Source organism: Cyprinodon tularosa, unplaced genomic scaffold (assembly GCF_016077235.1).
Source record: "Cyprinodon tularosa strain WSP-4 unplaced genomic scaffold, ASM1607723v1 ctg874, whole genome shotgun sequence".
In the NCBI taxonomy this organism is placed as follows: Eukaryota; Metazoa; Chordata; class Actinopteri; order Cyprinodontiformes; family Cyprinodontidae; genus Cyprinodon; species Cyprinodon tularosa.
In genome coordinates, this window is record NW_024039645.1 from 533905 (window position 1) to 559822 (window position 25918).

At 40.2% G+C, this 25918-nt stretch overlaps 1 protein-coding gene across 2 annotated transcripts in view; it reads right to left on the reverse strand.

Moving 5' to 3' along the window:
* LOC119775511 (trinucleotide repeat-containing gene 6C protein-like) overlaps positions 1-25918 on the reverse strand; it is a 69152-nt gene that overhangs the window by 34717 nt on the left and 8517 nt on the right. The window contains exons 2-4 of one of the 2 annotated variants that reach the window (XM_038273499.1): positions 18553-18653; positions 17401-17422; positions 2119-2514 (exon numbers count right to left, since the gene is read on the reverse strand). In XM_038273499.1, coding sequence (XP_038129427.1) covers positions 2119-2514; positions 17401-17422; positions 18553-18615 — 481 coding nt within the window. In that variant the 5' untranslated portion in view covers positions 18616-18653. The remainder of the gene's footprint in view (positions 1-2118; positions 2515-17400; positions 17423-18552; positions 18654-25918) is intronic. The other variant, XM_038273501.1, reaches the window with a different exon arrangement.

Here is a 25918-nt window from a genome sequence, read left to right on the forward strand (position 1 = left end):
TCCAACCGTTGCATTTGCAAATTCTCCCGAGTGGTGCCCGACTTTACACGAGTGAATAAAGTGAATGTTATTGGTCGTTTATCAAGGGGGCGGGATTGTTGTGGTGGAAGGTTTGCAAGCAAGTTTGGTTGTGGCCGGTTTGTCGGAAGCATCTTGCTAACCAGTTAGCAACTTACTGCTACTTGGTCCCAATGGGAAATTCCATTGGGACACTGGAACACTCAATGGGAAAGGAAATGATTCTTATTTCAACCTTTGCGTATATTAGCTGCGACATATGAATCAAGATGCTATGACTGAAAAAATCTGATTGACAGATGACCGCTGATATATGATCGGTCGAATTTCGGTGTTCAGGCTGACGTAGAACTAACTGGCCTGCAGAAGATAGCGAAAAATAAACACAGATTTTTAGTGTGTTTTTAAGTGTAAGCCAGAATGATTTGATATTTAAATACGACTTCCCTACGACTTTAAGGTTTTCAATACGCTGTTAATTCATCTTTGTTCCCTAAGAGGCGTCGAGGACCAGAAACAGCTCAGATAGATTACAAAGCCTAAATCAGGGTTTATACAGGAATGAATAACTCTAATTCAATGCATTTTAATGCTCTTAGACATAATTTTAATGCCATCAACAAGTATATATTAGGGGTAGAACGGTTCACAAAATCCATGGTTCGGTTCACGGTTTCGTGGTCACAGTTTTCGGTTCGGTATATGTTGATTGTTACACCGAAATCCCCCAAAAATTCATGAAATTAATGAAAAAAATCCCAAAAAATTAATGAATTGTAATTATTTTTAATGATCCGCGGAAACCCTGGATCATTTCCGCATGTTTTGCTGCTTTGAATTTAATCATCTGGCGCATGCTCTCTACGATCTCCAAGGAACTCAGAGCGGACGAAGCCACAGTGGAGGCTGTAGGCTTTGCTTTGTGCAGCCGGTCTGGAGCGCAGCGGGGCGGAGCGCTGACGGAGTATGAGGGATTTCAGGTCTAGCCTGACATGTTGGTCGTGTTGCTGTTGGCATAAACAAAACGTGTTGCACAATGCTTGCACACTGTTTTTATCCACAGCTTTCTTTCCGCCGTCATCGTAGGTCACTCTAAATGCAAAGTGGTCCCATACAGCAGACCTATAAAGTGCTGCTGGCGCGTCTTCCAACTCCTGTTCTTTCCCACTCGCCATACCCACACAATTCTCCACAACAACTGATTTTTTTCTGCTACACCCGGCTACGCTGCTTCGCTTCTTCTTCTTCTTGTTTACTACTGGTGGTTGGCTTTGGTCGCAGTACCGCCACCTTCTGCTCTGGAGTGTAAACGCTTCGCCTATGAGAAAAAGGAGCAGCGCTTGAACCGAACGCAACACATGCGAACCGAACCGAGACAGTCGAACCGAACGGTTCGGACGGTTTACAAAAAACCGTTCCATCCCTAATATATATATAAATAAAAGAAACACGGCAAAATCCTTCGTCATCTTTACCGTCAACAGGCTGCAGCCATGTCCCAAATTCCTCGTTTTCCAGCCAATTTTGTTGAAATTTGCGTTTTCCCATTCTTTAACATTTTTCCGCCTCGAGCTTTTTTTCGGAACATTTGGCTTTAAGATCAACCGGAAGCAGTTCCTTGCAAACACGCGCAACCAGTTCTATCTGATAAATCTGAGGAAATTGTTTTTATACATTTTTTTTATGCTTAAATGCTTAAATAAGGCATTTTAAATACCATTATAATCACATTAAATGAATTTTAATGCCAATTAAGACCTTAATTTAAAAAATATTAATTGAATGACTTTTAATGACCCGTGGAAACCCTGTAAATTACTTCTAAAGATCTGGATGTTTTCAGGGAACTAGAGATTTGTATTTGTTAAGAACTAGAACTCAATGTGGTAAATATATATTTGCTGCTGCGGCGAGAAGAAAGAAAGTACGAATTGCAAGAAAAGGACAAGTAATAAGAAACAGTTGAACAGGCGTACACAAATAAAAGTCAGAGAAAAAACAATGGACAACATTCAATAAAGTGACGAATCAAACTGAAAGCAGACGATTCACAAGCCCACACACTAAAACGAAAAGGAAAGCGACGACGCAGACACAAACCTGGGCTGTGTTTGCTTGGAGCGGACGTGGCAGAGTTTGGGGCAGCGCTCTTGGAAGTCGTAGAAGACGAGGACAAAGGCGCTGAGGAAGATGAGGGAGAGGAAGGAGGGAGGGTGAGAGCGCCCAGGGCTCCTGCAGGCAGCGGCTGGCCTCTCTTCAGTAGCTGTTTGTGCTCCTGCTGACGGAAGCGCGGGGGCACCTCTCTGGGCGGGTAGCGGGGACCGGCAGAGGACAACTGGCTCTGCTGCTGAGGGGGGTTCTGAGTCAGGCCCTGGCTGCCCAACGGGGGGCCCTTGGCATTAGCAGGAGGACAGGAGGAGAGGGGCAGTGTGGGGCTGGAGGTTTGAAGGTGGCGAGATGAACCAGGACTGGGCTTAGTGGGGACAGCCTCTGGCACTGGAGAGATACAACAGACCAGCATTTATTGGAGGTGACAGGAAGCAGCATAGCATCAGTTAAAGATTCAGGGTAGTGAAAATGCTAAAAGGGCCATGTTAAATTTAGGAACATTTCTACACATCAAATTAAATCCAAAAAAGATTCAATATCTAAATAAACAAGTGGATGTTTCTGCAGAGGAAGAGAAAAAAAAACAAATTGAAAGCTTCGCTCCTTCATAAAATAAGAAATCAACTCTATTCAGTTTATTTCTATAGCTCAGTCAGATTAATTTAATGTTTTCTATCTGAGGAAAACCAGCTGATTGCATCGACTCATTGACTCCTTAGCAATCCCTCACACTAAGCATGCTTGTAGCGACAGTGGAGAGGAAAAACTCCCTTTGAACAGGAAGAAACCTCCAGCAGAACCAGGCTCAGTGTGAGCGGCCATCTGCTGAGGCCCACTGGGGTTCAGCAGACTAAACAAATAATATCTGTAATATCTTTTTTTCATCTGTATTTCTGCAGTATTTTTTGATGCAACTTTTTTTACTTCTGTTATTTGCTGTTTTTCTAAAAAAAACTCATAACGATATTACAGCTTTCATTGATTTATTTCAAACTTGAAACTTTGTTTAGCCTGTAAGGTGTACAAAATAAATAACTGATTAATCGAATCATATCGTGGTGTATTCTTGAGTATCGAAAATAATGGAATCGTTGGGTCAGGAAATCGATACCGAATCGAATCGCCATGATGGATGTGATTTACACCCCTAGTTCTCGCGCACCTCGCTAGGTTCTAGCTGGTCCATCTTCGCAAGTCGTTTGCCACAATGGCGGTCATACAAACAAAACAAGCCTGTAAGGAACCAAACAGGAAATACGCAGAGTGGAGCGGATGTAGATGTGACCAATCAGAGGCCTCCTGTCTGCGGTCACCTACATTTATGGAGAGGTGCAGCAGAGTGTCTGCAGAAGGGGGCGGGGACGTCTCTGCGTTCACAGTGACACCTACGAATATAATATATAGTATAAATAAGTCTTTATGCAGAAGGTCTCCAATAAAGTAAATCAGCATATTTGTCTGACCAGATTCCCTTTTATGAGTGGAAAAAATGCATTTTTGTATTTTGCCACTGTGCCAAAATCACATTTCCTCCCAGCACACTGCCGACTAAAACCTTTGTGGAACAAAGATGCTTCAACTGATTCAGTCCAAATTTGCTTGAGTCATAGTTAAGATGTGGATCTATAAAGTCTGAGGGTTCATCCAGAGTTTCAAATGGGCTTTCATGGTTTTTATTTTGGAAATAAATGTGGGGAGGCTAAATATTTGATAAATATATGCCTTTTTTTGTCACGCAAATACAAGCAATTCAGTGTATTCTCATTATGAGTTTGTATGAAATCGTACGAAAAGTTATGCACCGTAATTTCGTACGTTTTGGACGTTTTTTACGTCCATTCAATAACAGAATTTAACATACAATTAACCCTAACCCTGCACCTAACCCTAAGATATAAAACAGCAAGCAACATAGTTAGAGACATGAAGAAGTAATTATTGCACTGTTTTTCCAATTGTTACGTCCGTGCGCGGATCTGCTTTTTTTTTCTCTCTGCCAGTGCATGCGCACTGATCTGTTTTTTTTTTGAGGAAAAACGTCCAAAACGTATGAAATAGTGGGCATAACTTTTCGTACGATTTCATACGAACTGATAATGAGAATATGTGGAGCAATTGTAATCGCATTTTATAGTTTGGGAGCTGTACTTCAATATGTGGAATTTGCTCCTAAGACCCTCAGGGTTTAAGGGGTTAATCTGTAAAAAAAAAAAACAAAAAAAAAAACTTCTTTAAGGAAACTTTTGCCATCTGATTATTAATCAATTAATCTATTAGCAGCCCTAATCGTCATCCTGCTCTTAGAGGAAAATATCCAGACGTTCGAGGCTCTTTCTGCTGGATTCTAAGCAGGGGCATCTCTAGGTTTAAGAGACAAGGGTGGCTCAGCCTCTAGGAGATATTGCGCGCGAAGAGCGCGCGCCGAAATTTTTTCAGTGCACCTGCTAAGGCGTTGTCTAAGACAAGGGTGTAACTTTGTGTTGAAAGTTGGTGGGGACGGCTCATAAGGAAAAGGAGCTACCTGCGCGACGCCTTTTTTTTTGTTGGAAAGGATAAAGCCAAAAAAATGCGAATAACATTTATCAATTTAATGCTTACAGTTGAAAACATAACTGTTACAATATTCACTTATATATTTTGTGCCAAAAATATTACATAAATCTAAACAGACAGTACAAATGAAAGAAATCAAATAAATATATCAATTTTATAGAACATTTATTGACGGTCAATTTTAGGTCACTTTTTAAAATTATTTTACTTTTAAACCAGGACTCGGACAAGATCTTATGGGGCCTTAAGCAGAATATGATTAAGCAACTCCGTCTTTCTGTCAAGAACATCCACCAGCAGGGTATCAATACTGATTTGATAGAATCAGCGGACTATGTTCAACCATCCATTTTCTTTAACCTTATCCCTCAGTGGGATCAGGAGGTGCTGGTGCATATCTCTAGCCACGTTCTGGGTGAGAGGTGGGATCACCCTGGACAGGTCACCAGTCTGTCGCAGTATGTTCAACCAGCTTAAAAGTAATCGGTAATCAGATTTATTATTTGCACTTTTACTAAGTGATTTTCTAACTCCCTTAAATCTGAAATTCCAATGCCAAAATTGTTTAAATCTTTTATCTTTGGACCCCCTGCAGAGTGACGTCACACCTGCAAGATCCTATCCTTACCTGCTAGATTGCAAAAAGCAGCTTGCTCATGAGTTGTCAACATAACACGCTAAATCTTAAATGTACATATAAAAGAAAAAGGGGCGCAGTGCTTGCTACTGAATGGCAACACTATCAAAGTCAGGAAAAAGTTTTAAGTGAAGCCGGGATTAAAACAGTAGCTACAAGAAGCTTCAAATAAAAGGTGTTCTTTATGTTCAACCTAAACACCAACTCCGATAGACCATCAGCAGAGCAGGTGTTTAAATTAATCAATCACTGCTGCGAAAGCTTATAGCAGTGAAAGCTAATATACCACAGCCATCACTTAATAAACGCAAAATAAACAACCCTCTAAAAACGGAAAACTGTAATGGACTGAAAGTCCTGTTTTTTATGTGGGAAATTATTTGCGTGTGTTTTAGTATAATTCTGATATATTGGCGCTGTTGTCTGTTTCTATGGCAACGATACTGAATGTAGTGTAGCTTAGAGACCTGCATGGGTCGAGTTTTACCAACCCGCACCCGCCCGAACCCGTTAGGATGACTACCGAACCCGACCCGTCACCCGCGGATATCTTCAATTCAAATCCGGACCCGACCCGACCTGTTGATATTTAACCCGCAACCCGACCCGTTAACCCATCATAGGCTATTGTACGCTGCGCTGCACCCAGTGCACCCAGTGCACCCAGTGCACCCAAGCCTCTCCTGACTAAAATTAGGTCTTAATATTTCAACAAGTCCCTCTCACCTGCAAGTCTGAGTCCACTGCTGTCCCTGAATGCATTTTTGGAGGGAAGCGACAGGTGTTATGGGGAGAGGGCGGAGGGGGGTGATGGGGAGAAAGCGAGAGGCAACAGATTCTTTTTTCTGAGTTTTTTTGTCGGGGTTTGTGGACGGTGAGCAGCGGGGAGAACTTTTTTTATTTTCTTTCTGAGGAGCGGCATGAATGGGGTTTTAATCAGATATACACAGCACCGAAAGCAAAATACGTGTACAAAATATTGGTGGGGACATGTCCACGCCAGTCCTTAAGGAAGTTACGCCTATGATTGTTCAGATTAACTTGTCTTCTTTATGGCTTTTATTCGGTGCTTTACTGCATTTGTTTTGGGAAAATATGAGGAAAAAATAAATACAGAAAAAAAAAATATTTTTTTTTTAAATCGTAAAATAATTATAGGGTGGCTAATGCCAAAGAAAGGATGACTGAAGCCACCCTTAAATAGGTCTAACGACGCTTATGATTCTAAGCCTTCTGTGGTTCTTCAGGGTTCATCCAGTAGCTGAGCAGCCTTGTACAGCCTGGAGCTGAACAAGTGTAAAAAGGGTCGACACTATTTGAAAAGGTCATTCCTCTCTTCTAACATCTATAACAAGCAGCAAAAAATCCTGTCTTCATCGTTTAAAGTTTTTTAGGAAAAGGTTGGACCCTCAAAATTAAGAATCCACAAACTATTGTCAATTAGGAGATACGAGTTCTTTTAAACGTAACCAAAGTTTGTTTAAAACTCCATGACAGATCCTTTATACCCGACTCAATGGAAAGAGTCTATAAAAAGAAAGATGGAGGACAAAACCTTAAATCAGGGTAACCCTCCCTAGAGGCCAAACTGTTCTCTTTAGAGCTGCTGAGGCAGTAAGGAAGCACACAGTGACATGGAAGCACAGGTCAGCACAGACACTCTGAATTCAGAGTGGTGAGGTTTTCTGCCGTGCCTGCCAACAAACTAAAGAAGCTCGGAGGAAAGCGGAGGTGCGCCAATAACAGAGACAGGAAGGGGGAATAGCATTAATTTATAGCTACATTCACTTCCTCAGGAGCTGAAGTTCACATGCCAGAAGAAAAGATAAAAATCAGGGCAAAAAGAAAAGGAGCTTATGAGGGTCTCCAAGCACTTCTACCAATCCCATCAGTGTCAGCCGAGGGGCAGAGTGGGACTCTGACTCGCTCCCACGGTAACAGAATGGCTGCAGGTGGCGTTGAACATTTCTGATTCACTTCAGATCAGATTCACGACATTTACTCGCCATCTGGATAACAGCGCAGCGAATGAATGCTAGCCTGTCTGATCTATCTGAGTTATTCCACCAGCTTCTTTATCAGAATCAGACATACTTTAATAATCCCAGAGGGAAATTACATGCTGGAAAAGATTCTCAGTCATCCAGGTCACAGTCGTTCCAAAAAAAATAAACAAATCAATCCACTGGACTTTGTTTCCAATTTTGAAGATATTTCTCTTCCATCCAGGAAGCTTTTTTAATTCAAAATGTCAGAAATAGTGCTGAGTTCCAGGTTTTATCCAGCAGCCCAACAAAGCCTGGTTTTTGGTTAGAAAACATGCAAACTGGAACGCACGAACGGATCCATCCCTTTGGAATGGGGGGTCATTTGGCTTCTTTGTTTGCCTGCAATGCTCCATACCCCAAATGACTGTTAAATCTGTTTAGTAGAGGCTTTTTGACACACAGCAGCTACCGTTGCTGTAATACGTGTTTGATACCCGATCCGATCCAGAGGATGATCCGTCCTACGCATGCACGGACAGATATACATCCCGGTGTCCATAAATTATGTAATTATGGTACTAAAATGACTTATTTCTATCCATAACTCTCTAAAGAATGGTAATACACGTCTTTAAAAACGTGTTTTATGACATTACAGAGACAATGTTGTTGCTTTTTACATTTCCTTCAATAAATTGCTTTTCTGACGTCATCATGGGACATGATCAAAGCAGTCCAGCAAAATATGTTTAAACAATGTTTATCTGCATTTTAGTTGTTTCTTTCTTTAGATTATGCACTCTATACCATAAAGTGAACACGAAAGGAAAAAATAAAACGGATAAAGTGGATTTAGGAAATTTGGGGCCTAGATACAGACATTTTAATAGAATTATTTATTCTATTCAAGTTTTTTGTCCCTCTCTTCTTGTCCCTTTTCTTCTTGTTTTCCTCTCTATGTTTTGTACTCAGCTGACTTTTCATGCTGTCTCTAAAGGAATGAAAGATTTTTTCCAAGCACTAAGCTCACTTAGCTGATTGCTCCTTCCTGTGTTTCCAAAAAGGCCAAAGTAAATAACCCAGTCCTTCTTTTCACTGTAGACAAGCCATGATCTGCTTATCTGTTCTCCATTTTTCATTTGGATGAAATAATAGCTGCATGAATCATGACAGCAGACAATATAGAGGAGAGCAGGAGGCGGGGTTACCAATCTACTCGCTCTGGAGAGCAGAGTTCGCTGCTTTTAGATGTTGCCTCCAAAGTCTCCAGTAGCAGAAAAAAGTCTCTAGATTTGGCGCTAGGAGCTTTTTAGAAATCAAAGTGCTAGAGGGGTCTGAAAAGTGGCTAAATATAGCGACTAAAGCGCTAAGTTGGCAACACTGCTCTTTGCATGGTTTGTTTTCAAATGGTTTGCTGCTGTCTGTTTGGACCTTTCTGAACATGTGCAGCAAATGGACTGATCCAATATGGTGGACACTGACGGGGGGCCGAGACACACTTAATATAAACGTTCTGATGGCATTTTAGCCAAAAAAGAAACATAATTAATGTCCACAAATAAGGAATATTTGTATTAAAAAGTTTTATGGGGCCCCCAGGAACTTGTGGTTTTAGGCAACTGCCTAGTATTAACTGATGGTAGATCCCCCCCCTGCCCAGAAATAGCACAGTATCCCATTCCTGGTGCAGATCGGACACAAAGGAGTGATATAGCAGAAAGGATTTTAAGGCATTTATGTTTTCAGGAAATACATAATTAACCTTTAAAACCTTGTGTTTTAGTATGCTTACTATTTTTGGGGTGGAGAAACGAAATTAAGGTCTATTTTACAAAAGAAAATCAAGAGCGACCCCAATGTATATCTGAATGCGCAAATGAGCTGACGGTACGGATCGGGTAGTGACACCCACCATGGTTTAGTGTTTATTTTTAGTGAAATATCCCCATTTTACTGCCAGATGTCTGTAAATCTTAGACAATAAAGAGAAATCCTTTACTAACCAAAGCTAGTGTTCGGGGAACTGGTTAGAAATGTGCAATGTTCCTTTTAAATGTTTATCCCCGTGTTGCAGATGGTAACGTTCTCAGTAGCAGGTTGAATACTTTGCCAATAATGGACCGTAGTGCAGCGCGTGGCGGGAAAAGCAGCGCACCCCTTGCCCTGAAGACGAAAGCTAATTAAATAAGCACAAGGATCAAGTGATGAAAGTCCATTAAAGCCTCCTGCTGAGGTTTCCTCCCCAACCACAAGTTTTAATTACGGCCTTTCTGGATACTAACTGGTTAATTACACTTTGTAAGAGCAAGTAAGGAAGATATAGCGACGGCTCAGGGAGAAGAACACGAGTGAGAAACAATGGGCGAATGGAAACACATGAGAGAATCAAACCTTTAATTGGAAATTCAAAACAGACCGGTGAGGAGATCAGACCGTGTTGCACAAAAAGAAAAAAGAAAAGGTTTGGCTCCCTGAGCTTAGCGCCTGGTGGTGCAGGTTCCCACATCTCCTCTGTCTATTGTCTGCAGAGCTACTTTATTATGCAGTCATGTTTGTGGAGGGGGGAGGGATGGACATAACGTGCAGGCTTATATGCTCTACACAATGGGGTAATTCTTCTGGTCTGGAATGGCAGAAAAAGTTATGAAAAAAAAATACATTTCTCCAGTGTTTTAATCAACTCTGCTGCCATTTTAGGGACGGTTTGCTTCCAAAGACCAGTTTAGAGAAGAGATGATAAAAAAATCCACTTAAAGAAACGATAAAAAACGGAGAGAAAAGAAAGGCCAGACTTTAATTAGACCAAAATAAAACAATGCAAACATTGACTTTATTTCTGATCCCTTTCTTTACCAAACCATAGCAGATATAGACTCCTTGTTCACTAGGACCTTACACTATGGTTCTTTCAATGATTCAACATAAACCGGTAAAAACCAGAGAAATTAAAGCTGAATGGTAGATGGGAGCCTAGATGGACAGTTTTAAAGGAAGTCCGTTCATATTCAAAAATCAAACTTCTGAAAGTTCTTTAAATATTAAATTTTTACATAGTGTTCAATAAATAAGTGTTTTTAACTAAGAGTAATTTTCATGTGAATGTGCTTTACTGGAGGCATCCATGTTTGTCAAAGAACACTACTGCCACCTACTGGTTTGTGAAGTCACGGTGCGGTATCGGCTGTTGATCAAGTCCCAGTGCTGTATCTGGTGTTTGTCACAACGCGCTATTATCCAAGTCATCTTGAAATCATTCTTCTTCCAAATGTTGGCTACATATTACGGGTTTTTTCTCTGGCCAGAAGTTCGATGGCAAATCCTCCCTCTTCAAGTTGGCGATCCAACGACCAACCCGTCCGTGGAGGATCAGGAATCAGAAAGGTGGAAAAACTCTTTTTTTTTTTCACTTTTACCCGATGTATTCCAGCATCCAGCTGCCATGCACGTGGGCATTGTCAGTTTCACTATAGCTCTGGTGAATTTCAATGGTGAAGTCCTCTGGAAATCTTCAATAATTGTTGTTGATTGCAGATGTGTCTAGTAGTTCCCATTGATTTAGCTTGTAAAGCGGGGAGAATGGCGCTAGGCTTACCGCACCGTGACGTCACTGCTGGAAGATGGCAGGAGGGAGGGGTTACTATATTTGGGCAAAAATGGCCGCTCCCAGACTCAGTGATCGCAATGAAAATGAACGCTAAATTCATTAAATCACAGCGAAAGTATTAGTTTTAGGTATAAATAGTGATCCATTCATTTTTATTTTCTGACCAGACTTTTCCTTTAAATGCTAAATGTTTACTTTTTTAATTCCTGCTCTAATTGAGTCACTCTTTCAGCTAAAGGCATGTTTTACAGTCTCTATACTCCATTTGACGATAAATCAATTTGTGCCCTAATAACGTAAAAAAACAGGCATTAGAATCTCACACTTTTTAAACATAATATAAAACTAACCTTTTTGCAGAAAGCAATCCCTATAAGAACCTCCAGCAATATTATCAACTGTTTACCATTTTTTAAATCTGATCTCTGAAGAGCTGAAGTTCATTGTAGGTAGTAGTTTCCAGATATTCCCAGATATCTATAAGTAAAAGATAATTACTGTACGGAAAGATTAAACTACTTCTAACAGCATTTTTTTCCCTAAAAGTTACTCAAGTAAATGTACCCACCTCTGCTAAGCAGGTGAAAGAAAGCATACAATGGATCGATTAAAGTTCTCCGAGATACAACTAAAATAAATACAGTAAAGACAGGAAAAGCGAAACCGAAAGCGTTTTGATTCTGTGCCTCCGGGAAGAAAAGAAGCCTTTTAACCTTTATAGAAAACACTGGGACTCTGACGACGCAGCAAAGCACAGCAGCAACTGCCACTCAGAACACTGGGCTGCTGCTGCTAATCTGCCTGCTGTTTGACATGAAGCAGCTTAATGCTGAGTAGAGGGGTATGTTTCGGGGGGGTTCCTATGTCTGTGGCGTGCGAGCCCTCATACAACATGAATAAACGGCGAGGAACGCATCGTTTCCTTCATTGTTCATCCTCTCCATTCCTCATGTTGAGAGAGCAAACAGAAGATGGTAGAGAAACAATTACGCCTCGCAGTCAAATCTACTGGACATAATTCACAGGCTATATGGTATTAATTAATTGTGTGTTTATGAATGTGGTTAACTTAAGGGAAGGGGGGGGGGGGGGCGAAGGGAAGCAGAAAGCCGGCGTAAATTAGCCCCTAATTAGATTGCGATTCATGAAATCCCGCTTTAAAAAAATGTTGACGCAATTAATAGCATGTGAAATCGCAAATTAATCCGATACAAAACGAGGGGACGCTCTTGGGTTTTTAAGAGAGTCTGTCGCCGCTTTGAAAAATATAATGCTGTTATCACCATGGCGACACCGTGCAAATACGTCTCTCCTCAGACGTGGAGAGCGGGTGAAAATGAATCCGACGTCAGGAGCAAATGTGAGGGTTTTACTTTCGCTTTCTAGCCTCTCAGACATTTAAAGCGACGGCGCCAGGTAGCAAAGCAACCCAATTCAACCCTTTATAGGGCGCTCAGTGAAATACTTTGAAAATCAACATTTCAAGCCAATAGTTATTGGAATACAGGACAAGACCTTATTACCTTTGTAACATTAAATAAATATGGATATTTTGATGGCAAAAATTTATGTCAATATAATAACAAGAAACGCCAAAAGTGCTTCTAGAAGAAATTAATGAAAAACACATTTTTTTTGGTCCAACATAACTTTAGAGACACTAATGCTGATACTGGCACTAACATGTTTTAGCTTATAAACCTAAACGTAATTGTTAACGAGGCTAACTAACTTTTTAACTTTTCAATCTGATTTTTTTACCTTTATTTCTTAACTTGTTAACTTTTTTTCAACTTAATTTCCATTAGGTAATATATCATTCAAAGGCTCATCTAATTGGTCAAATGCCAAAATAAGATGTACAGCCATGTAGCAGGATATTTGCTGAATGGCTGACATAGATCTTGTGTTTCTAGACCTCACTGAGGGACGGGGGGACTCCCCTATAAATGGAGTGAACCAATTTTAACTTTTACTAACAAGCTTATATTTTCCTGTCAAAAAGATGCTTTTAATTGCGTCATTTTATCACATAAAATCCCCTTAAAACAAAAACAGAAGTTTGTATTTTGCTCAGGGTTGTAATATATATCACAAATCTATAGCTAGGCAATATCATGGCCTTTTTTTCATTTTTATATCACATTAATTTTGTTATTCAACAATCTCTGATATAATTTACCTTATATCCTGAGCTATCTCTATAGTTCTGCTGCTATAGGCTTAGACTGCTGGAGGACATAGGGACCCCTTTTTCATCATTCTGCTTCATTCTATCTCTATTCTCCCACTGTGGGGGGGTCCAGCCTAAATGTGTTGGGGGAAGTGGGCTGGGGCGTCTAGAAACCCTGCATTTGGTGAAGCTCCGTGCCTAATAGGGGGCAGAGAAGTTAATTCCAGCGCGCCAAAGCTTTATCTCATTTTCATACATATGAAACCGAGATCGATTACCGCAAACAAATTGAATGCCTGGGTCCGAGGAGGGCCTGCAGAGAGGGGGGGGTGGATGCTGCTATGAATTCCTGAAAGTGTATGAGGATGGCAGAATGCGCCGATATGGATGGAAAAACACAAATCACTGCTTCGTACCGATTTCCTCCCTTCTCTGCATATAAATACATACATATACACCCCCAGCTCTGTTATTTAGAGCCATGCATAAAAAGCAATCCCTGACCGGCTGACGGCACCTTCCATTTAAAATATATTGGAGATAGATGCGGGGGTGGGGGGGTCGAGTCCTGATGGCTCTCTAACTGATTAGTTTTTTCAAACTGGCCTTATTTCCTCCCGTCCTTTTCATGTCTGTCCGCACGCGTATCCATGGTGCAGACGTTCAGGATGGCGTTCCAAGTCCATCTCCATCTTTCATGGAGTCTAACCGACGCCCGCGTCATCAGCCCTCCTCTGTATTCACTCCAAGGTTGAACATTTAGTTATTTCCCTGTTTTCATCGACAACAAAGAACCCAAATGTTTCACTGCTTTCATTCTTCATTATCATTCATATCTGGCTAAAGTTTCTTCCTCTTTAGTCTGCGACCCCCAGCTGGGCCTCTCTATGAAGACAGGCTGTAATTTTAAAGTTTTATCCCTTTGCATGAAATAAATAAAGCAGTCGGCTTTCTGTAGAAAAGAACAATAACAAAACGGTTGTACGTCGCAGTTATTTTTGATTTATGCTCCATATTGAAGCGTGGTCTGCTTCCACACTACAATGCAAGTCAAGAACTATGTCTGACCTCCATGATCTTCCTCTGAAGCTAAAGCCGAGCATACATTGTACGACGAAACCGCGGGGTAGCTACATGCAACGATTAAATAGTTATCTTAAATATATTTTATCCGCATTTAATAAGATAAAAACCTGTTTTATGAACCAAAACATCATAGTGCAGCAACAAAAAATCTGTAAGGAAGCAAATAGTCCTTCAAACAACTGTAAATAACCAACAGGGGAAGTGAATTCCTATTATCTAGATCAATTAGCGGAAACATGCAACCAAAAGGAAAACCACCAAAGTGTCAGCTGATGTATGCTGACAATCAATCAGCATAACAACAGGAAACCAATAGACTCTAATCATAACATTTCCCAGAGAACAGATGACAAACACGCTCTGGTTAATCAAAGACGAGCCCTCATGCCGTCATGAACATGTTGAGCAACACGGGAAAAGCAAAGCGAGACTGTTTTTGTAGAAGAAACCAGCAGACATCAAAGTTAAACAAAGGAAGAGAAAAAAATCTCTGCTCTATTTACCCCATAAAAAAAAAAAACCTGCATGTAACCTGCCTCCTCTTAATGTTGCAGCTGTTTACATCATAAACCGTTTGTATTAAAGCTCTAACCTTGAAGGGAAATGTTACTTTAGAGGAGCAGCAGAAAGTGGCCCAGTGTAAAGCTCAGTATTCATCATTAAACTGTGCAAACTTGAATCATGGAAGGTTTTTATATAAAGAAAAAGTCCCGTCTGCAACGAATAATCAATGGATCGTCATCTATACCTAAAACTAACACGTTCGCAATAATTTAATGAATTTAGCGTTAATCAGTAAAAAAATAAAAAATTTTTGTCGAGATCACAGAGTCTGGGAGCGGCCATTTTTGCCCAAATATAGTAACCCCTCCCTCCTGCCATCTTCCAGCAGTGACGTTATGGAAGCTCATTGGTAGCATTCCCTTATGACAGAAAAGAAGGCCACGATTCACACCATTTATCATCCGGAGGGGGGACACATTTAATTACAAAACCGAATTCATACAGCTGTTTTAAACTCTTCATACATCCAGCAACGCGTCGTCAAAAATTCTGTTATCCCCCACCTTCAATTAATTCTGGGCGGCATTTATAGTTTCCACATCCCACTGTGTGGATGCACGTGCACGACTGGACGCTCTTCCTGGAAATCTCTTAGCTTATGACCTGATTGCGTGTGAGTCAGCCAGCAAGAACCCTGTTTTTGCCAAGATTCGTACGTGACTCCCAGTATGTAGACTCTGTTTACATGCTGCATTCTCTGTGTTGCTAAGTGAGCATAAGGTCAGAAACAGGACTACATAACGCAGTACAACTGCTTCCATATTTGGCAAGCCAGCCAGATATTTATATACTACGTCACAGTGCGGTAAGCCTAGCGCCATTCTCCCTGCTTTACAAGCAAAATCAATGGGAACTACTAGACACATCTGCAATCACCAACAATTATTGAAGATTTCCAGAGGACTTCTGGAAAAAAAAAACAAGTTTTTTTCCACCTTTCTGATTCCTGATCCTCCACGGACGGGTTGGTCGTTGGATCGCCAACTTGAAGAGGGAGGATTTGCCATCGAACTTCTGGCCAGAGAAAAAACCCGTAATATGTAGCCAACATTTGGAAGAAGAATGATTTCAAGATGACTTGGATAATAGCGCGTTGTGACAAACACCAGATACAGCACTGGGACTTGATCAACAGCCGATACCGCACCGTGACGTCACTAACCAGTAGGTGGCAGTAGTGTTCTTTGACAAACATGGATGCCTCCAGTAAAGCACATTCACATGAAAATTACTCTGAATTAAAAACACTGATCATTTATTGAACAGGATGGAATCATTTCAGATTTAAAGCACTTTCAGAAGTATCCTCTGGAAATCTTCAATAATTGTTGATTGCTAGCCTAGTAAACTAGCCCCACCTGCCAGCGGCCAAAATCCTTCTTGCCTGTGAGTTTGTCTAGCCTCGATCAATTCCCCAGGCCCTAGAACTGGCGGGCCAATCACAACTCAGAGATGTGTTTTAAATTTCTGGACGCAAAGTGGGCGGGTTTTGAGGGAGTGCACGACTCTGGAGAAAGTACGATAAGGAAAATGGCAACAACAATTGAACAAGCATGCAGCTTTCAATGGAGCGCTCCATTGAAAATTAAAAGTTCTCTTTTCTATTGCTGTCGTTCAATAAAAGTACGAGAATATTATACTTTAAAGCGTCGCTATATGGTCCATTTTAAATGCGTAATTCTACTATATTTGGGCAAAAATGGCCGCTCCCGGACTCATTAATAGCAATGAAAATTCATCATCATCTCCTGCTTTATACGGAACCGGGTCGCGGGGGGTCGCAATGAAAATTATTGTTTTTATTTTTTACTTATTAACCCTAAATTCATTAAATCACGGTGAAAGTATTAGTTTTAGGTTTAAATAATGATCCATTGACCGAATGTTCCTTTTAACGCTCTATTGAGTTGGTCTTTGGTTGATGAGAAAAAGGGTTGATGCACAAAACGCGTGACGTAGCAAACTTGTCCTCAGATGACTGATCAGCTGTTTCTGCCATCGCCGTCTTCCTATCATGCATGTAAACAAGCAGTATCACCTTTATTAAACGACATCTTAAGAAAATTTTCCTGATAGCATCACATTCACTAAAACTGTCCTCCATTACTGGCCTGTGGTCCGTGCAGAACGCAGCCTCTACTTCCTGTTTACTACAGCCATGCGTGACGACATGGGACGCCTTTATGGTGCTTGGTTAATTTGTTAGAACTACATATAAAAAAATGCTAATATTATAAGTTTGATGAAAATTCAGATTTCAGTTGAATGGAAACACGGCTACTGCGAGCTAACAGCGTCTCATAATAGCCCCAAAATGATGGGAAACCATCTAGTGGACTAAAAAGAGAAAAATGAGGCCTTCCAGCAGGTGACTTTACATCTGATGTTAAACTAACAGCGTTTTAAGAAAAGATAATTACTACACTCAGACACGGAGACGGCAGTGTGACGGTTTGGGCTGTTTGGATGAAACCAAGAATTCTTAAATCCTACATTTTTTCTTTGCTCCCCGACAATAAATGAACAAATTCATTGAAAACTGCCTTTTGCTTTCAGGTATAAGCGTTTAAAAAAAAAGCTTTAAGAAGAACTAACAGGTGAAGTTGTTTTAAGTTAATGAGCAGTTAAAATGAAATGCTGCTGAAGCTTATTAGATCAAAACACTCACCTTTGGGTTTCTGATCAGCAGCCTGCAGAAGGAGAGAATAGAATAGATCAAAAAGACATTTCTGGAAATCTATATTTGATGCTCTAGCCACTATCCTCCAAAACCCACTAGAACCTTCTCCCCTGACTGCAAGTATTGGCGTCGTTTCCAGCTGGTGCACATCTACATGCCAATCAGACAAATGTTGTAGCATCCTCTACCTTACTAGCAAGGAGGTTAATACTGTTCAAACGGAGGAAGCCTCCCCTCCTGCTTCTGCTCATTGATTAAAGATGTTATGCAGTCATTAAAACTAGATTAGATTAGATACACTGTGAGAGCATCTATATTATAACTCTATTCAACCATTTTTAAACTTTGTGGAGAAATTAGAGGCTCAATTAACCCGTTGAAATACATTAAAGTTTAAAGTCGTAGGGAAGCAGCTGTTCCAACCATTTCCAAATAAAGTGAATGTGATTGGTCGATTGTTGTGGCGGAAGGTTCGCAAGTAAGTTTGGTTGAAGCCGGTTTGTGGAAAGCATCTTGCTAACCAGTTAGCATCTTAGTGCTAGCAGGTTCCCAATGGGAAATTCCATTGGGACCAAGAAGCACTAAATTGGTGACTTAGAAACGACGCTGTCAAGGAACGCTATGGACAGCGGAAACATGCAAGAGGAGGAGAGTTTAGTGTCGGAGGTCGTGGATGAGTCTCCTCCGTCATCCATTTTTTATTTAGAGGAGGAAAGCGGGGATGAAGATGTTGTGGAAGAGGACGCCAGGGCGGCAGAAGCTTGGTTTGGTGTAGAAGGCTTTAACCTTAAACCCCCCCTTTTTTATTTCTTATATATTTTTTTAATCAATTTAATTATTTATTTGATTATTAGAATTATTTTATTATTATTTTTACTCTGGGTTATAACTGAATGACGCCGGACGGGGCGGGACTAAAAGGGGTGGGTGATGATTCCAGAATTTGTATTGCACATTTGGATACTGAAAATAAAATAAACCTTGCTTAAATAATAAATAAAAAAAATTGGATTTAAATATAAAGTCATTAATGTTTAAGGACATGCACACATAAAACGGTGCTTAGGTGAAATAATTCTCCAAACCCAGCAGAGATTAATGAGATAAAAACCATCATCTGTGTAAAAATGTGAGAATCACCTTTTTCTGAGTGATTTCCTTCTTGTTCTTTTCTTCTTGCTTTTTCTTTTTCTTCTCTTCCATCAAATGGTTCTCTTCCTTGTGTTGCTCGCTTCCCTCAGCTGTTTGACAACAAAAGGCGAGTCAGAGAACAGGGAGGACGACTTAGAACTGAGTTCATATATACGCAATTCACGCTTGTACAGTTGCATGAAGGCCAAGTCACAGCTGCATAAATTATGCATGATGACTTCTAAACCAGAGGAAACCATTGCAGACAGCTAGCACATCAAGCTTTTCCTCCAGAGTTTGGTTTACTTTGTTCTTTGCCAAGCTAAGTTTCAATGTAATGTTTAAGTAAAAACAAAAACAGGCAGGATTCAGGAGAAAAACTGTCTGGTTGGAAAAATGCAGACGATTATCGATGTGTTAGCCGAGTAGATAATACAGTGCAGGCTGCAGTAAGAACTTTCACATCATCTTATATAAACTTAAAATTCAATTTAACAAATAAAAATTTAACTGTCTGATATAAAAATGTGTGTATCAGGGTTCCTACAGTAAAAGCCAAGTTAAATTCAAGACTTTTTAAGACTTTTTAATGCCACTTGAAATTAAAATTTAAGACCAAATTCACAAGAAATACAAGAAAAATCTGCTTGCAGCAACTTAACCCAAATGTTTATTTTAACATAAACCACTGCACTAATGTTTCAAATGTTGAAAAGCTTCCCATCCAGGAAGAAAGCTAAAAACACACAAATGACAGATATATTTGAACAATTATTTAACTGAATTCACAAACTTTGTTTTAGCAGGGAACAAAACAAATCAGTTTTAAAGCCCCAACATAACCAATGCTAAGTCTTTTTGCAGCTATTTTTCTTTGTATGGTTTTCTTAGTATGTTTGATTTGGTGATAAGTGGAGGCGTTGCAGAGACAAGGGTGGAACTAAACTGAGAAATACCGGCTGTTTCTCGGTAACTCCATTTTGACGCTTTGTGTTTCGTGCTTCGCATGTGCGACTCCACTGCCTTAATTCCCATCTTTCTGAGCTTGAATGACTTCTTGCACTAAATCCACTGAGCCTCATGTATGTTCCCTGGTTTTAGCCATGGAGGAAACTCTTGGCTGGAGACAATTTTGGTTACATTTACACTTGCTCATATTTACCAGACAAAAAGTTAATGGTGCATCTCCCAAATGTCCCGGCCGCAACAACGCTTTATTGGTTCCGCTATCGGGACGGAACCAATAATGGAGAGCCAATTGTTTTTTTTTAAATAAAAAAAATTGTCAATTTTAATGTTTTATTTAGATTACAAAAATTATTTATGATGTATTAAAAAATAAGACCTATGAAAGACTGATTTAAGACATTTTAATACCAATTAAGGTCTTAGTTTTATTTTTAAAAATTATTTCATGTCTTCCTGATAGTTTTGGAATTAATGCTGAAACAATTAATCGAATGAATTAGTTATTAAATAATTGTCAACTAATTTAGAAATAGATGAATTGTTAACTAGATTGGAAAACATGCCTTTAGCTGACAGAGCAGCAATTATACATAAATTGTAAAAAAAAAAAAAAAAAATAAGCTTAATATCAATAAGCCTATCCGGAACTCCTCAAGTGGAAATGTTTTAGTTTCACCTGTTTTAATTTCATTAAAAAATCTTTAAGGAATCTTTAGCTAGCCGATGATTAATAGATTAATCGAAAAAATTATTGAAGGATTAATTGATTTATACAGACTTGTCATTTTGTAAACACAGAGTGTACAAAAAGAAATTTCGTTCAGTAAAACTCTCAAGACATTTCCATTTTTAAAGTGCACCAGTGATAAAATGTAAACATAAGACTGGCATATTTGCCAAATAATCGTTAATTGCAGCCCCAGATTAAACTATATTTTTGTTTCCAGCAGCTTGTGGTGAAACTAAAATAAGAAACCTTTAACTTTGGTTTTGTAGCAATGCCCCCCCGACTCATCAGTGACGGATGCGTTGACGAGTTTAGAGCCTTGAAACGTATAAATATGTTTCATAATTTCACAATAAATACACGTATATTTGTGTATTTTGAGAAGCAAAACTATTCAAGTTGAACATAAGAACGATAGAATAAATAAAGGAGAAAAGGATAAAAAGGACTGAATGGAAACCTGAGTTTTAGGCCAACAAAGTGGTAAAATAAGACAAGTTCTTTGAACAAAGAGCTGCTTTGAGTGGGTGAGTCAGACTAGTTCGATAGCTCGCCTGAGGGCCAGATGAAACTAAGCATTTATTTCCTTTGGCTTAGCAGCAGCTCAACAGAGCAAACAGAGAGATAAAAAAAATCAACCACTATGGTTTCATTTAACTGATATAAAAACACTCAAATATATAAATAAAACATCTCAATGAAAGACAGAAAAATAAGCAGTTGTCATTGCTACGCATGGCAGGAGCCAAACATCGAACAGACGGACGGTCAATCATTGGAGCATTTAAACTATAAAAAACTAAAATAACGCTCCAGCTTTGGCTAAAAGAGCAGCGCTAACGTTTGTTTAGAAAATGAACTTTTAACAACTAATATATCAATCCTCAACAAAAGCAAAAAGGTTGCATGGCAGGCATAATGCTGCAAATTTAAATAAATGAATGAATCATAATGAATATAATAGGGTTTTATTAGAGGGCCTGCCACCCACTACGCTGCCTGAATGACACCCCTCTGAATTAAGAGCAAAAAAAAAACCCATAATCCTGATATACCAAAAAGAAAAGAAAAAAATTGACAAAAACAGTTAATTTAATTAATTGGTTAAATTATTAACAATTTATTCCCTGGGGTCTTTTACAAAATTAGGATGATCTATTAAAAAAAATCCTACATTTCATTTCATTTAAAAAGTTTATGATTTTGCCTTTTAGATCTGAGTTCTTTACAGTTCTACAGGAACATAGAACGTTTCAAACTGTGGTATTGTTTCACACTTTTTAATAACAACAGAATAACCAACCTTAATGAGAGGGCCAACAATTCCATCTAATGACCCCCCTTTCAGAGACATAGACAGGTATGGGGCATTGCAGGCGAACAAAGAAGCCAAACCACACCCATTCCAAAGTGGAGGACCCGTTCATCTGTTTCTATTTGCATGTTTTCTAAACTAAAACCAGGCTTTGTTGGGCTGCTGGATAAAACCTGGAACTAAACGCTATTTCTGACATTTTGAATTGAAAAATCTTCCTGGATGGAAGAGAAACCTCTTCAGATTCGGAAACAAAGTCCAGTGGATTGCTTTTTTTTTTACTTTTTTGGAATGACCGTGACCTGGATGACTGAGAATCTTCTCCAGCATAATCTTTTGCTATCTGATTATCGTCAATTAATCGGAAAAATAAGCAAAAGATTAATTGACTGGGAAAATAATCGTAAGACTTGTGATACAAAAAATAAAACCAGGGTTTTAAGAAAATAGCTGCTTATGAACTAGGGATGCAGGATCTAATCGGCCCCCTATCGGTATCGGCCTTAAAACTGAATATCGGACATCGGCCACCCCTCCGATATTTAACCCGATATTTGATCAGCTTCTAAGTTTCTAAAGTCTAAAAAAAAATAAAAATAAAAAAAATAAAAAAAATACTACTTCTTCTTCCTCAAAAACTTCTTTTTTACAAAGACGAGGGAAAAAATATTGATACATTAAAATATCCCAATATCTTCATATGCTGATATATTGCCATTTAAAAACACCATATCAATCTCTTTCACTAATGAAATATTGCTATATGTCATCGTTATGCTACGAAATCCCCCGAAAATTCAAATGGATAACAAAACTGCTATTTTCAATGACTACTTATTTTTGTCCAGCTTTAACATCGGTATCGATATCGGTTATCGGCTACATGAGTTTTAAAATATCGGCATATCGGATATCGGCCAAAATCCCAATATCGTGCATCCCTATTATAAACTAATTGTTGGTGGATCGATAAAAATCAATGAACTATAGATTACCTTATTAATCAGCAGATTTCCTACTAAAGACGCGTCCAAAGCACTGATACGCTCCCAGTTATCTTCAGATCTGCAGCGTCTGAGCCAAAGTTGCTCTCCTCCTGACCTTAGCTGACCCTCCATTAAGCTGGATCTTCCTCCGGCTCTCTGCAGTGCTGACAGCAGCACTTCCTCAGCACTATAGATTATTTCTGTGCTGCTGTTCCAGCATCAGATTTATACTTCATGTGAATAAAGAAGTGCGCTTAGTCTCACAAGGCCACAGCATGTCATTTAATCATCCCTCATCAACAGGTCACGGGTGGAATTGCTCAGGTACAGTTATTGAAATAAATGAGTCATTATGTTGATTTTCACAGCTGCCGATGGAGCCGGATCTGTTCACAGGTTTCTCTGTTAAATGCATTTCAGACTGGAAGTTCGGTTTTATTCAACTAGAAGCTGTCTGTCCCAGGACACCTGAGCGGTACCTGCAGGGCTTTGGGTCAGATTGATGGGAGGAGTCATCCTCTGGAGATACAAGGAATGCTGAACATATTACTGCACAGTCCCTCTGCATCTTCCTGAGCTTTCAATCCATGTCTATCATGCACTTCACACTGTTAGCATCCGATTAGAAATAAGTTAAGAATCAACATCATGGCACTACTGATTAGTGGCAGCTACCAAGCTATTTGTGTTTACAGCTAAAGACTATGGCCGTTTCTCAATTCACTAGAACACGAGTACGGACTTGTGTCCTTGCCAAGTCCGTTCTTGAGAAGAACACAGGAAAGTCTGGACTCTGGGAGAACCGAACTAGCAGCATAAATATGGGTCAATTGGAACAGAAGCGTACTGATGACATCACCACATGCTCAGCTCGCCTGTAGCTGCATTTCAACAATATTAACTTTTTTCATCTAATGGCGGAATAAAGCAAACACAGTCAGATAAAAACAAATCAAGTGAATATTTTGCCAAATAAAACAAAAAACGTCCATCAGAGCCAGAGGTACTTCACACACCGCTATGCAGAGAGAGGGCTACTGGTGTCGGGCTAACATTAGCCCTGGCCGCTGGTGTCGGGCTAACGTTAGCCCTGGCTGCTGGTGTCGGGCTAACGTTACCCCTGGCTGCTGGTGTCGGGCTATCGTTACCCTGGCTGCTGCAGACGGGCTAATGTTAGCCCTGGCCGCTGCAGACGGGCTAACGTTACCCTGACTGCTGTTTGTGACGGGCTAACGTTACCCTGACTGCTGCAGACGGGCTAACATTACCCTGACTGCTGTTTGTGACGGGCTAACGTTACCCTGACTGCTGCAGACGGGCTAACGTTACCCTGACTGCTGCAGACGGGCTAACGTTAGCCCTGGCTGCTGCAGACGGGCTAACGTTACCCTGACTGCTGCAGACGGGCTAACGTTACCCTGACTGCTGCAGACGGGCTAACGTTAGCCCTGGCTGCTGCAGACGGGCTAACGTTACCCTGACTGCTGCAGACGGGCTAACGTTACCCTGACTGCTGCAGACGGGCTAACGTTAGCCCTGGCTGCTGCAGACGGGCTAACGTTACCCTGACTGCTGCAGACGGGCTAACGTTACCCTGACTGCTGCAGACGGGCTAACGTTAGCCCTGGCTGCTGTTGGCCTCAGAGGTCTGCTGTTTGTGACGATCCACTCAACATCAGAATTTTTTTTATTAAGCAATAAATCAGTAAATCTCGTATCAGTCTGGTATTTTTTATTTTTTAATGGTTCTGAAATCAGTTGAACGACTCCCTGCAACTACAGAGAGAGAGAGAGAGGCCCTTTCTTTGTTTAACCCCTTCAGCCCGGCCGGCCCGGTACCGGGCCCAACTGACACCTGCTCACGTTTATCTATTCATAGAAATGGCCAAAACAGTCACATGGTGTTTCATCCACACGCTTTTCAAATAGGGCTTTAAAATTTCTAAAACATGTTTCAAAGTTGTTGTTTTTTTTTCACAAATACTGTTTGTTTTATAGCTGTCTAAACAAATAAAATGAGATTTAAAATTCCACCTGTCATGTGCAACTCTTTCAGACCTTTCCAAGGAGGGGTCGGGGGTAACAGTGAGACCATTTCAGGTGATGTAACCGGCATGTGTTACATAAGGTTACTCTGTTATTTTTTTCTATTCAGTTTGGTGATATTATTGGTAAATTTCAATGAAACAACGAGTCAATCTTAGGAGCAAAGGCTTTGTCTTATGCAGAACGTCTCCAATGAAGTAAATCAGCATATTTTTCTGACCAGATTCCCTTTTATGAGTGGAAAAATGCATTTTTGTCCTTTTTGCATTGTGCAAAAATCATATTTCCGCCTAGCACACTGCCCAAACATGCTTCAACTTATTCAGTCTAAATTAGCTTGAGTTATAGTTAAGATGTGGATCTATAAAGTCTGAGGGTTCATCCAGAGTTTCAAATGGGCTTTCATGGTGTTTTGCAATTTGGCGAGGCTAAATATTTTTCATTTTTTCTTAGTTTAATCACCTATAATTCAGACATGGTTACATTTAAAATAGTGTTTCCACCTGAAAAGCATTCCTCAATGCCTTTCTGTTATACAAATACAAACAACTGTATTTCCGATCTATAGTTTGGAGTCTAAACTTACTTTAATTCACATGTCATTTCAGGTCAGGATTTGATCCTTTAATGCAGACTTAGGTCTGAACTCTAATGTTGGCCTAATTCAGGCTGAAAAAGTCTCAGAAGATTGAAAAGCTGTGATTCAGTGAAGGTTTTTGCTGTTGGACTGAAAGGGGGCTTTAGGCCTCGCCACCATGAAGACACAGAGGACCAATACAGAAGCTGGCGCATGCAAACAGAAACACCCACATAAAAACACACATCCAGTCCCAGTTAGCCCGTCTGCATGTACAGTGGGTGAGGAACGCTGGTGGGGGATGAAAGCCGATGCAGGGCGATCCCAATTAAAAAAACGGCAGCCGCTGGAGAACAAGACGGGGCAGAGAGACGAGATGAGAAGGAGACCATACTGGGGAGCTAAAAATAAAACGTAACCGAAAGGAACTGGACTCTAATATCACCTGGATCCATGGCGTCTAAAGATGGCTACTACGCAGAAGGGAGAGGGTGGAAATAAATAGATGGTAGAATATGAAGAGGACAACACGCTTTTTAAATAAAGAATGAGAGATAAAGGAAGAAACAACCTATAAAAGGGCAAAGAGGGGCAATAAAAAGGTTTTAGTGTCACGCCTTGGCTGCCTACGACGCCAGAAATAATACACATGAGAATAAGACGCCGAGGCCAAAGCCACAAAATGTAGTAAAGTCACTTTCTCCCAACACAAACAATCCTGCGGCTTTCCAGAAGCCACAGGCGCTACACTTCCT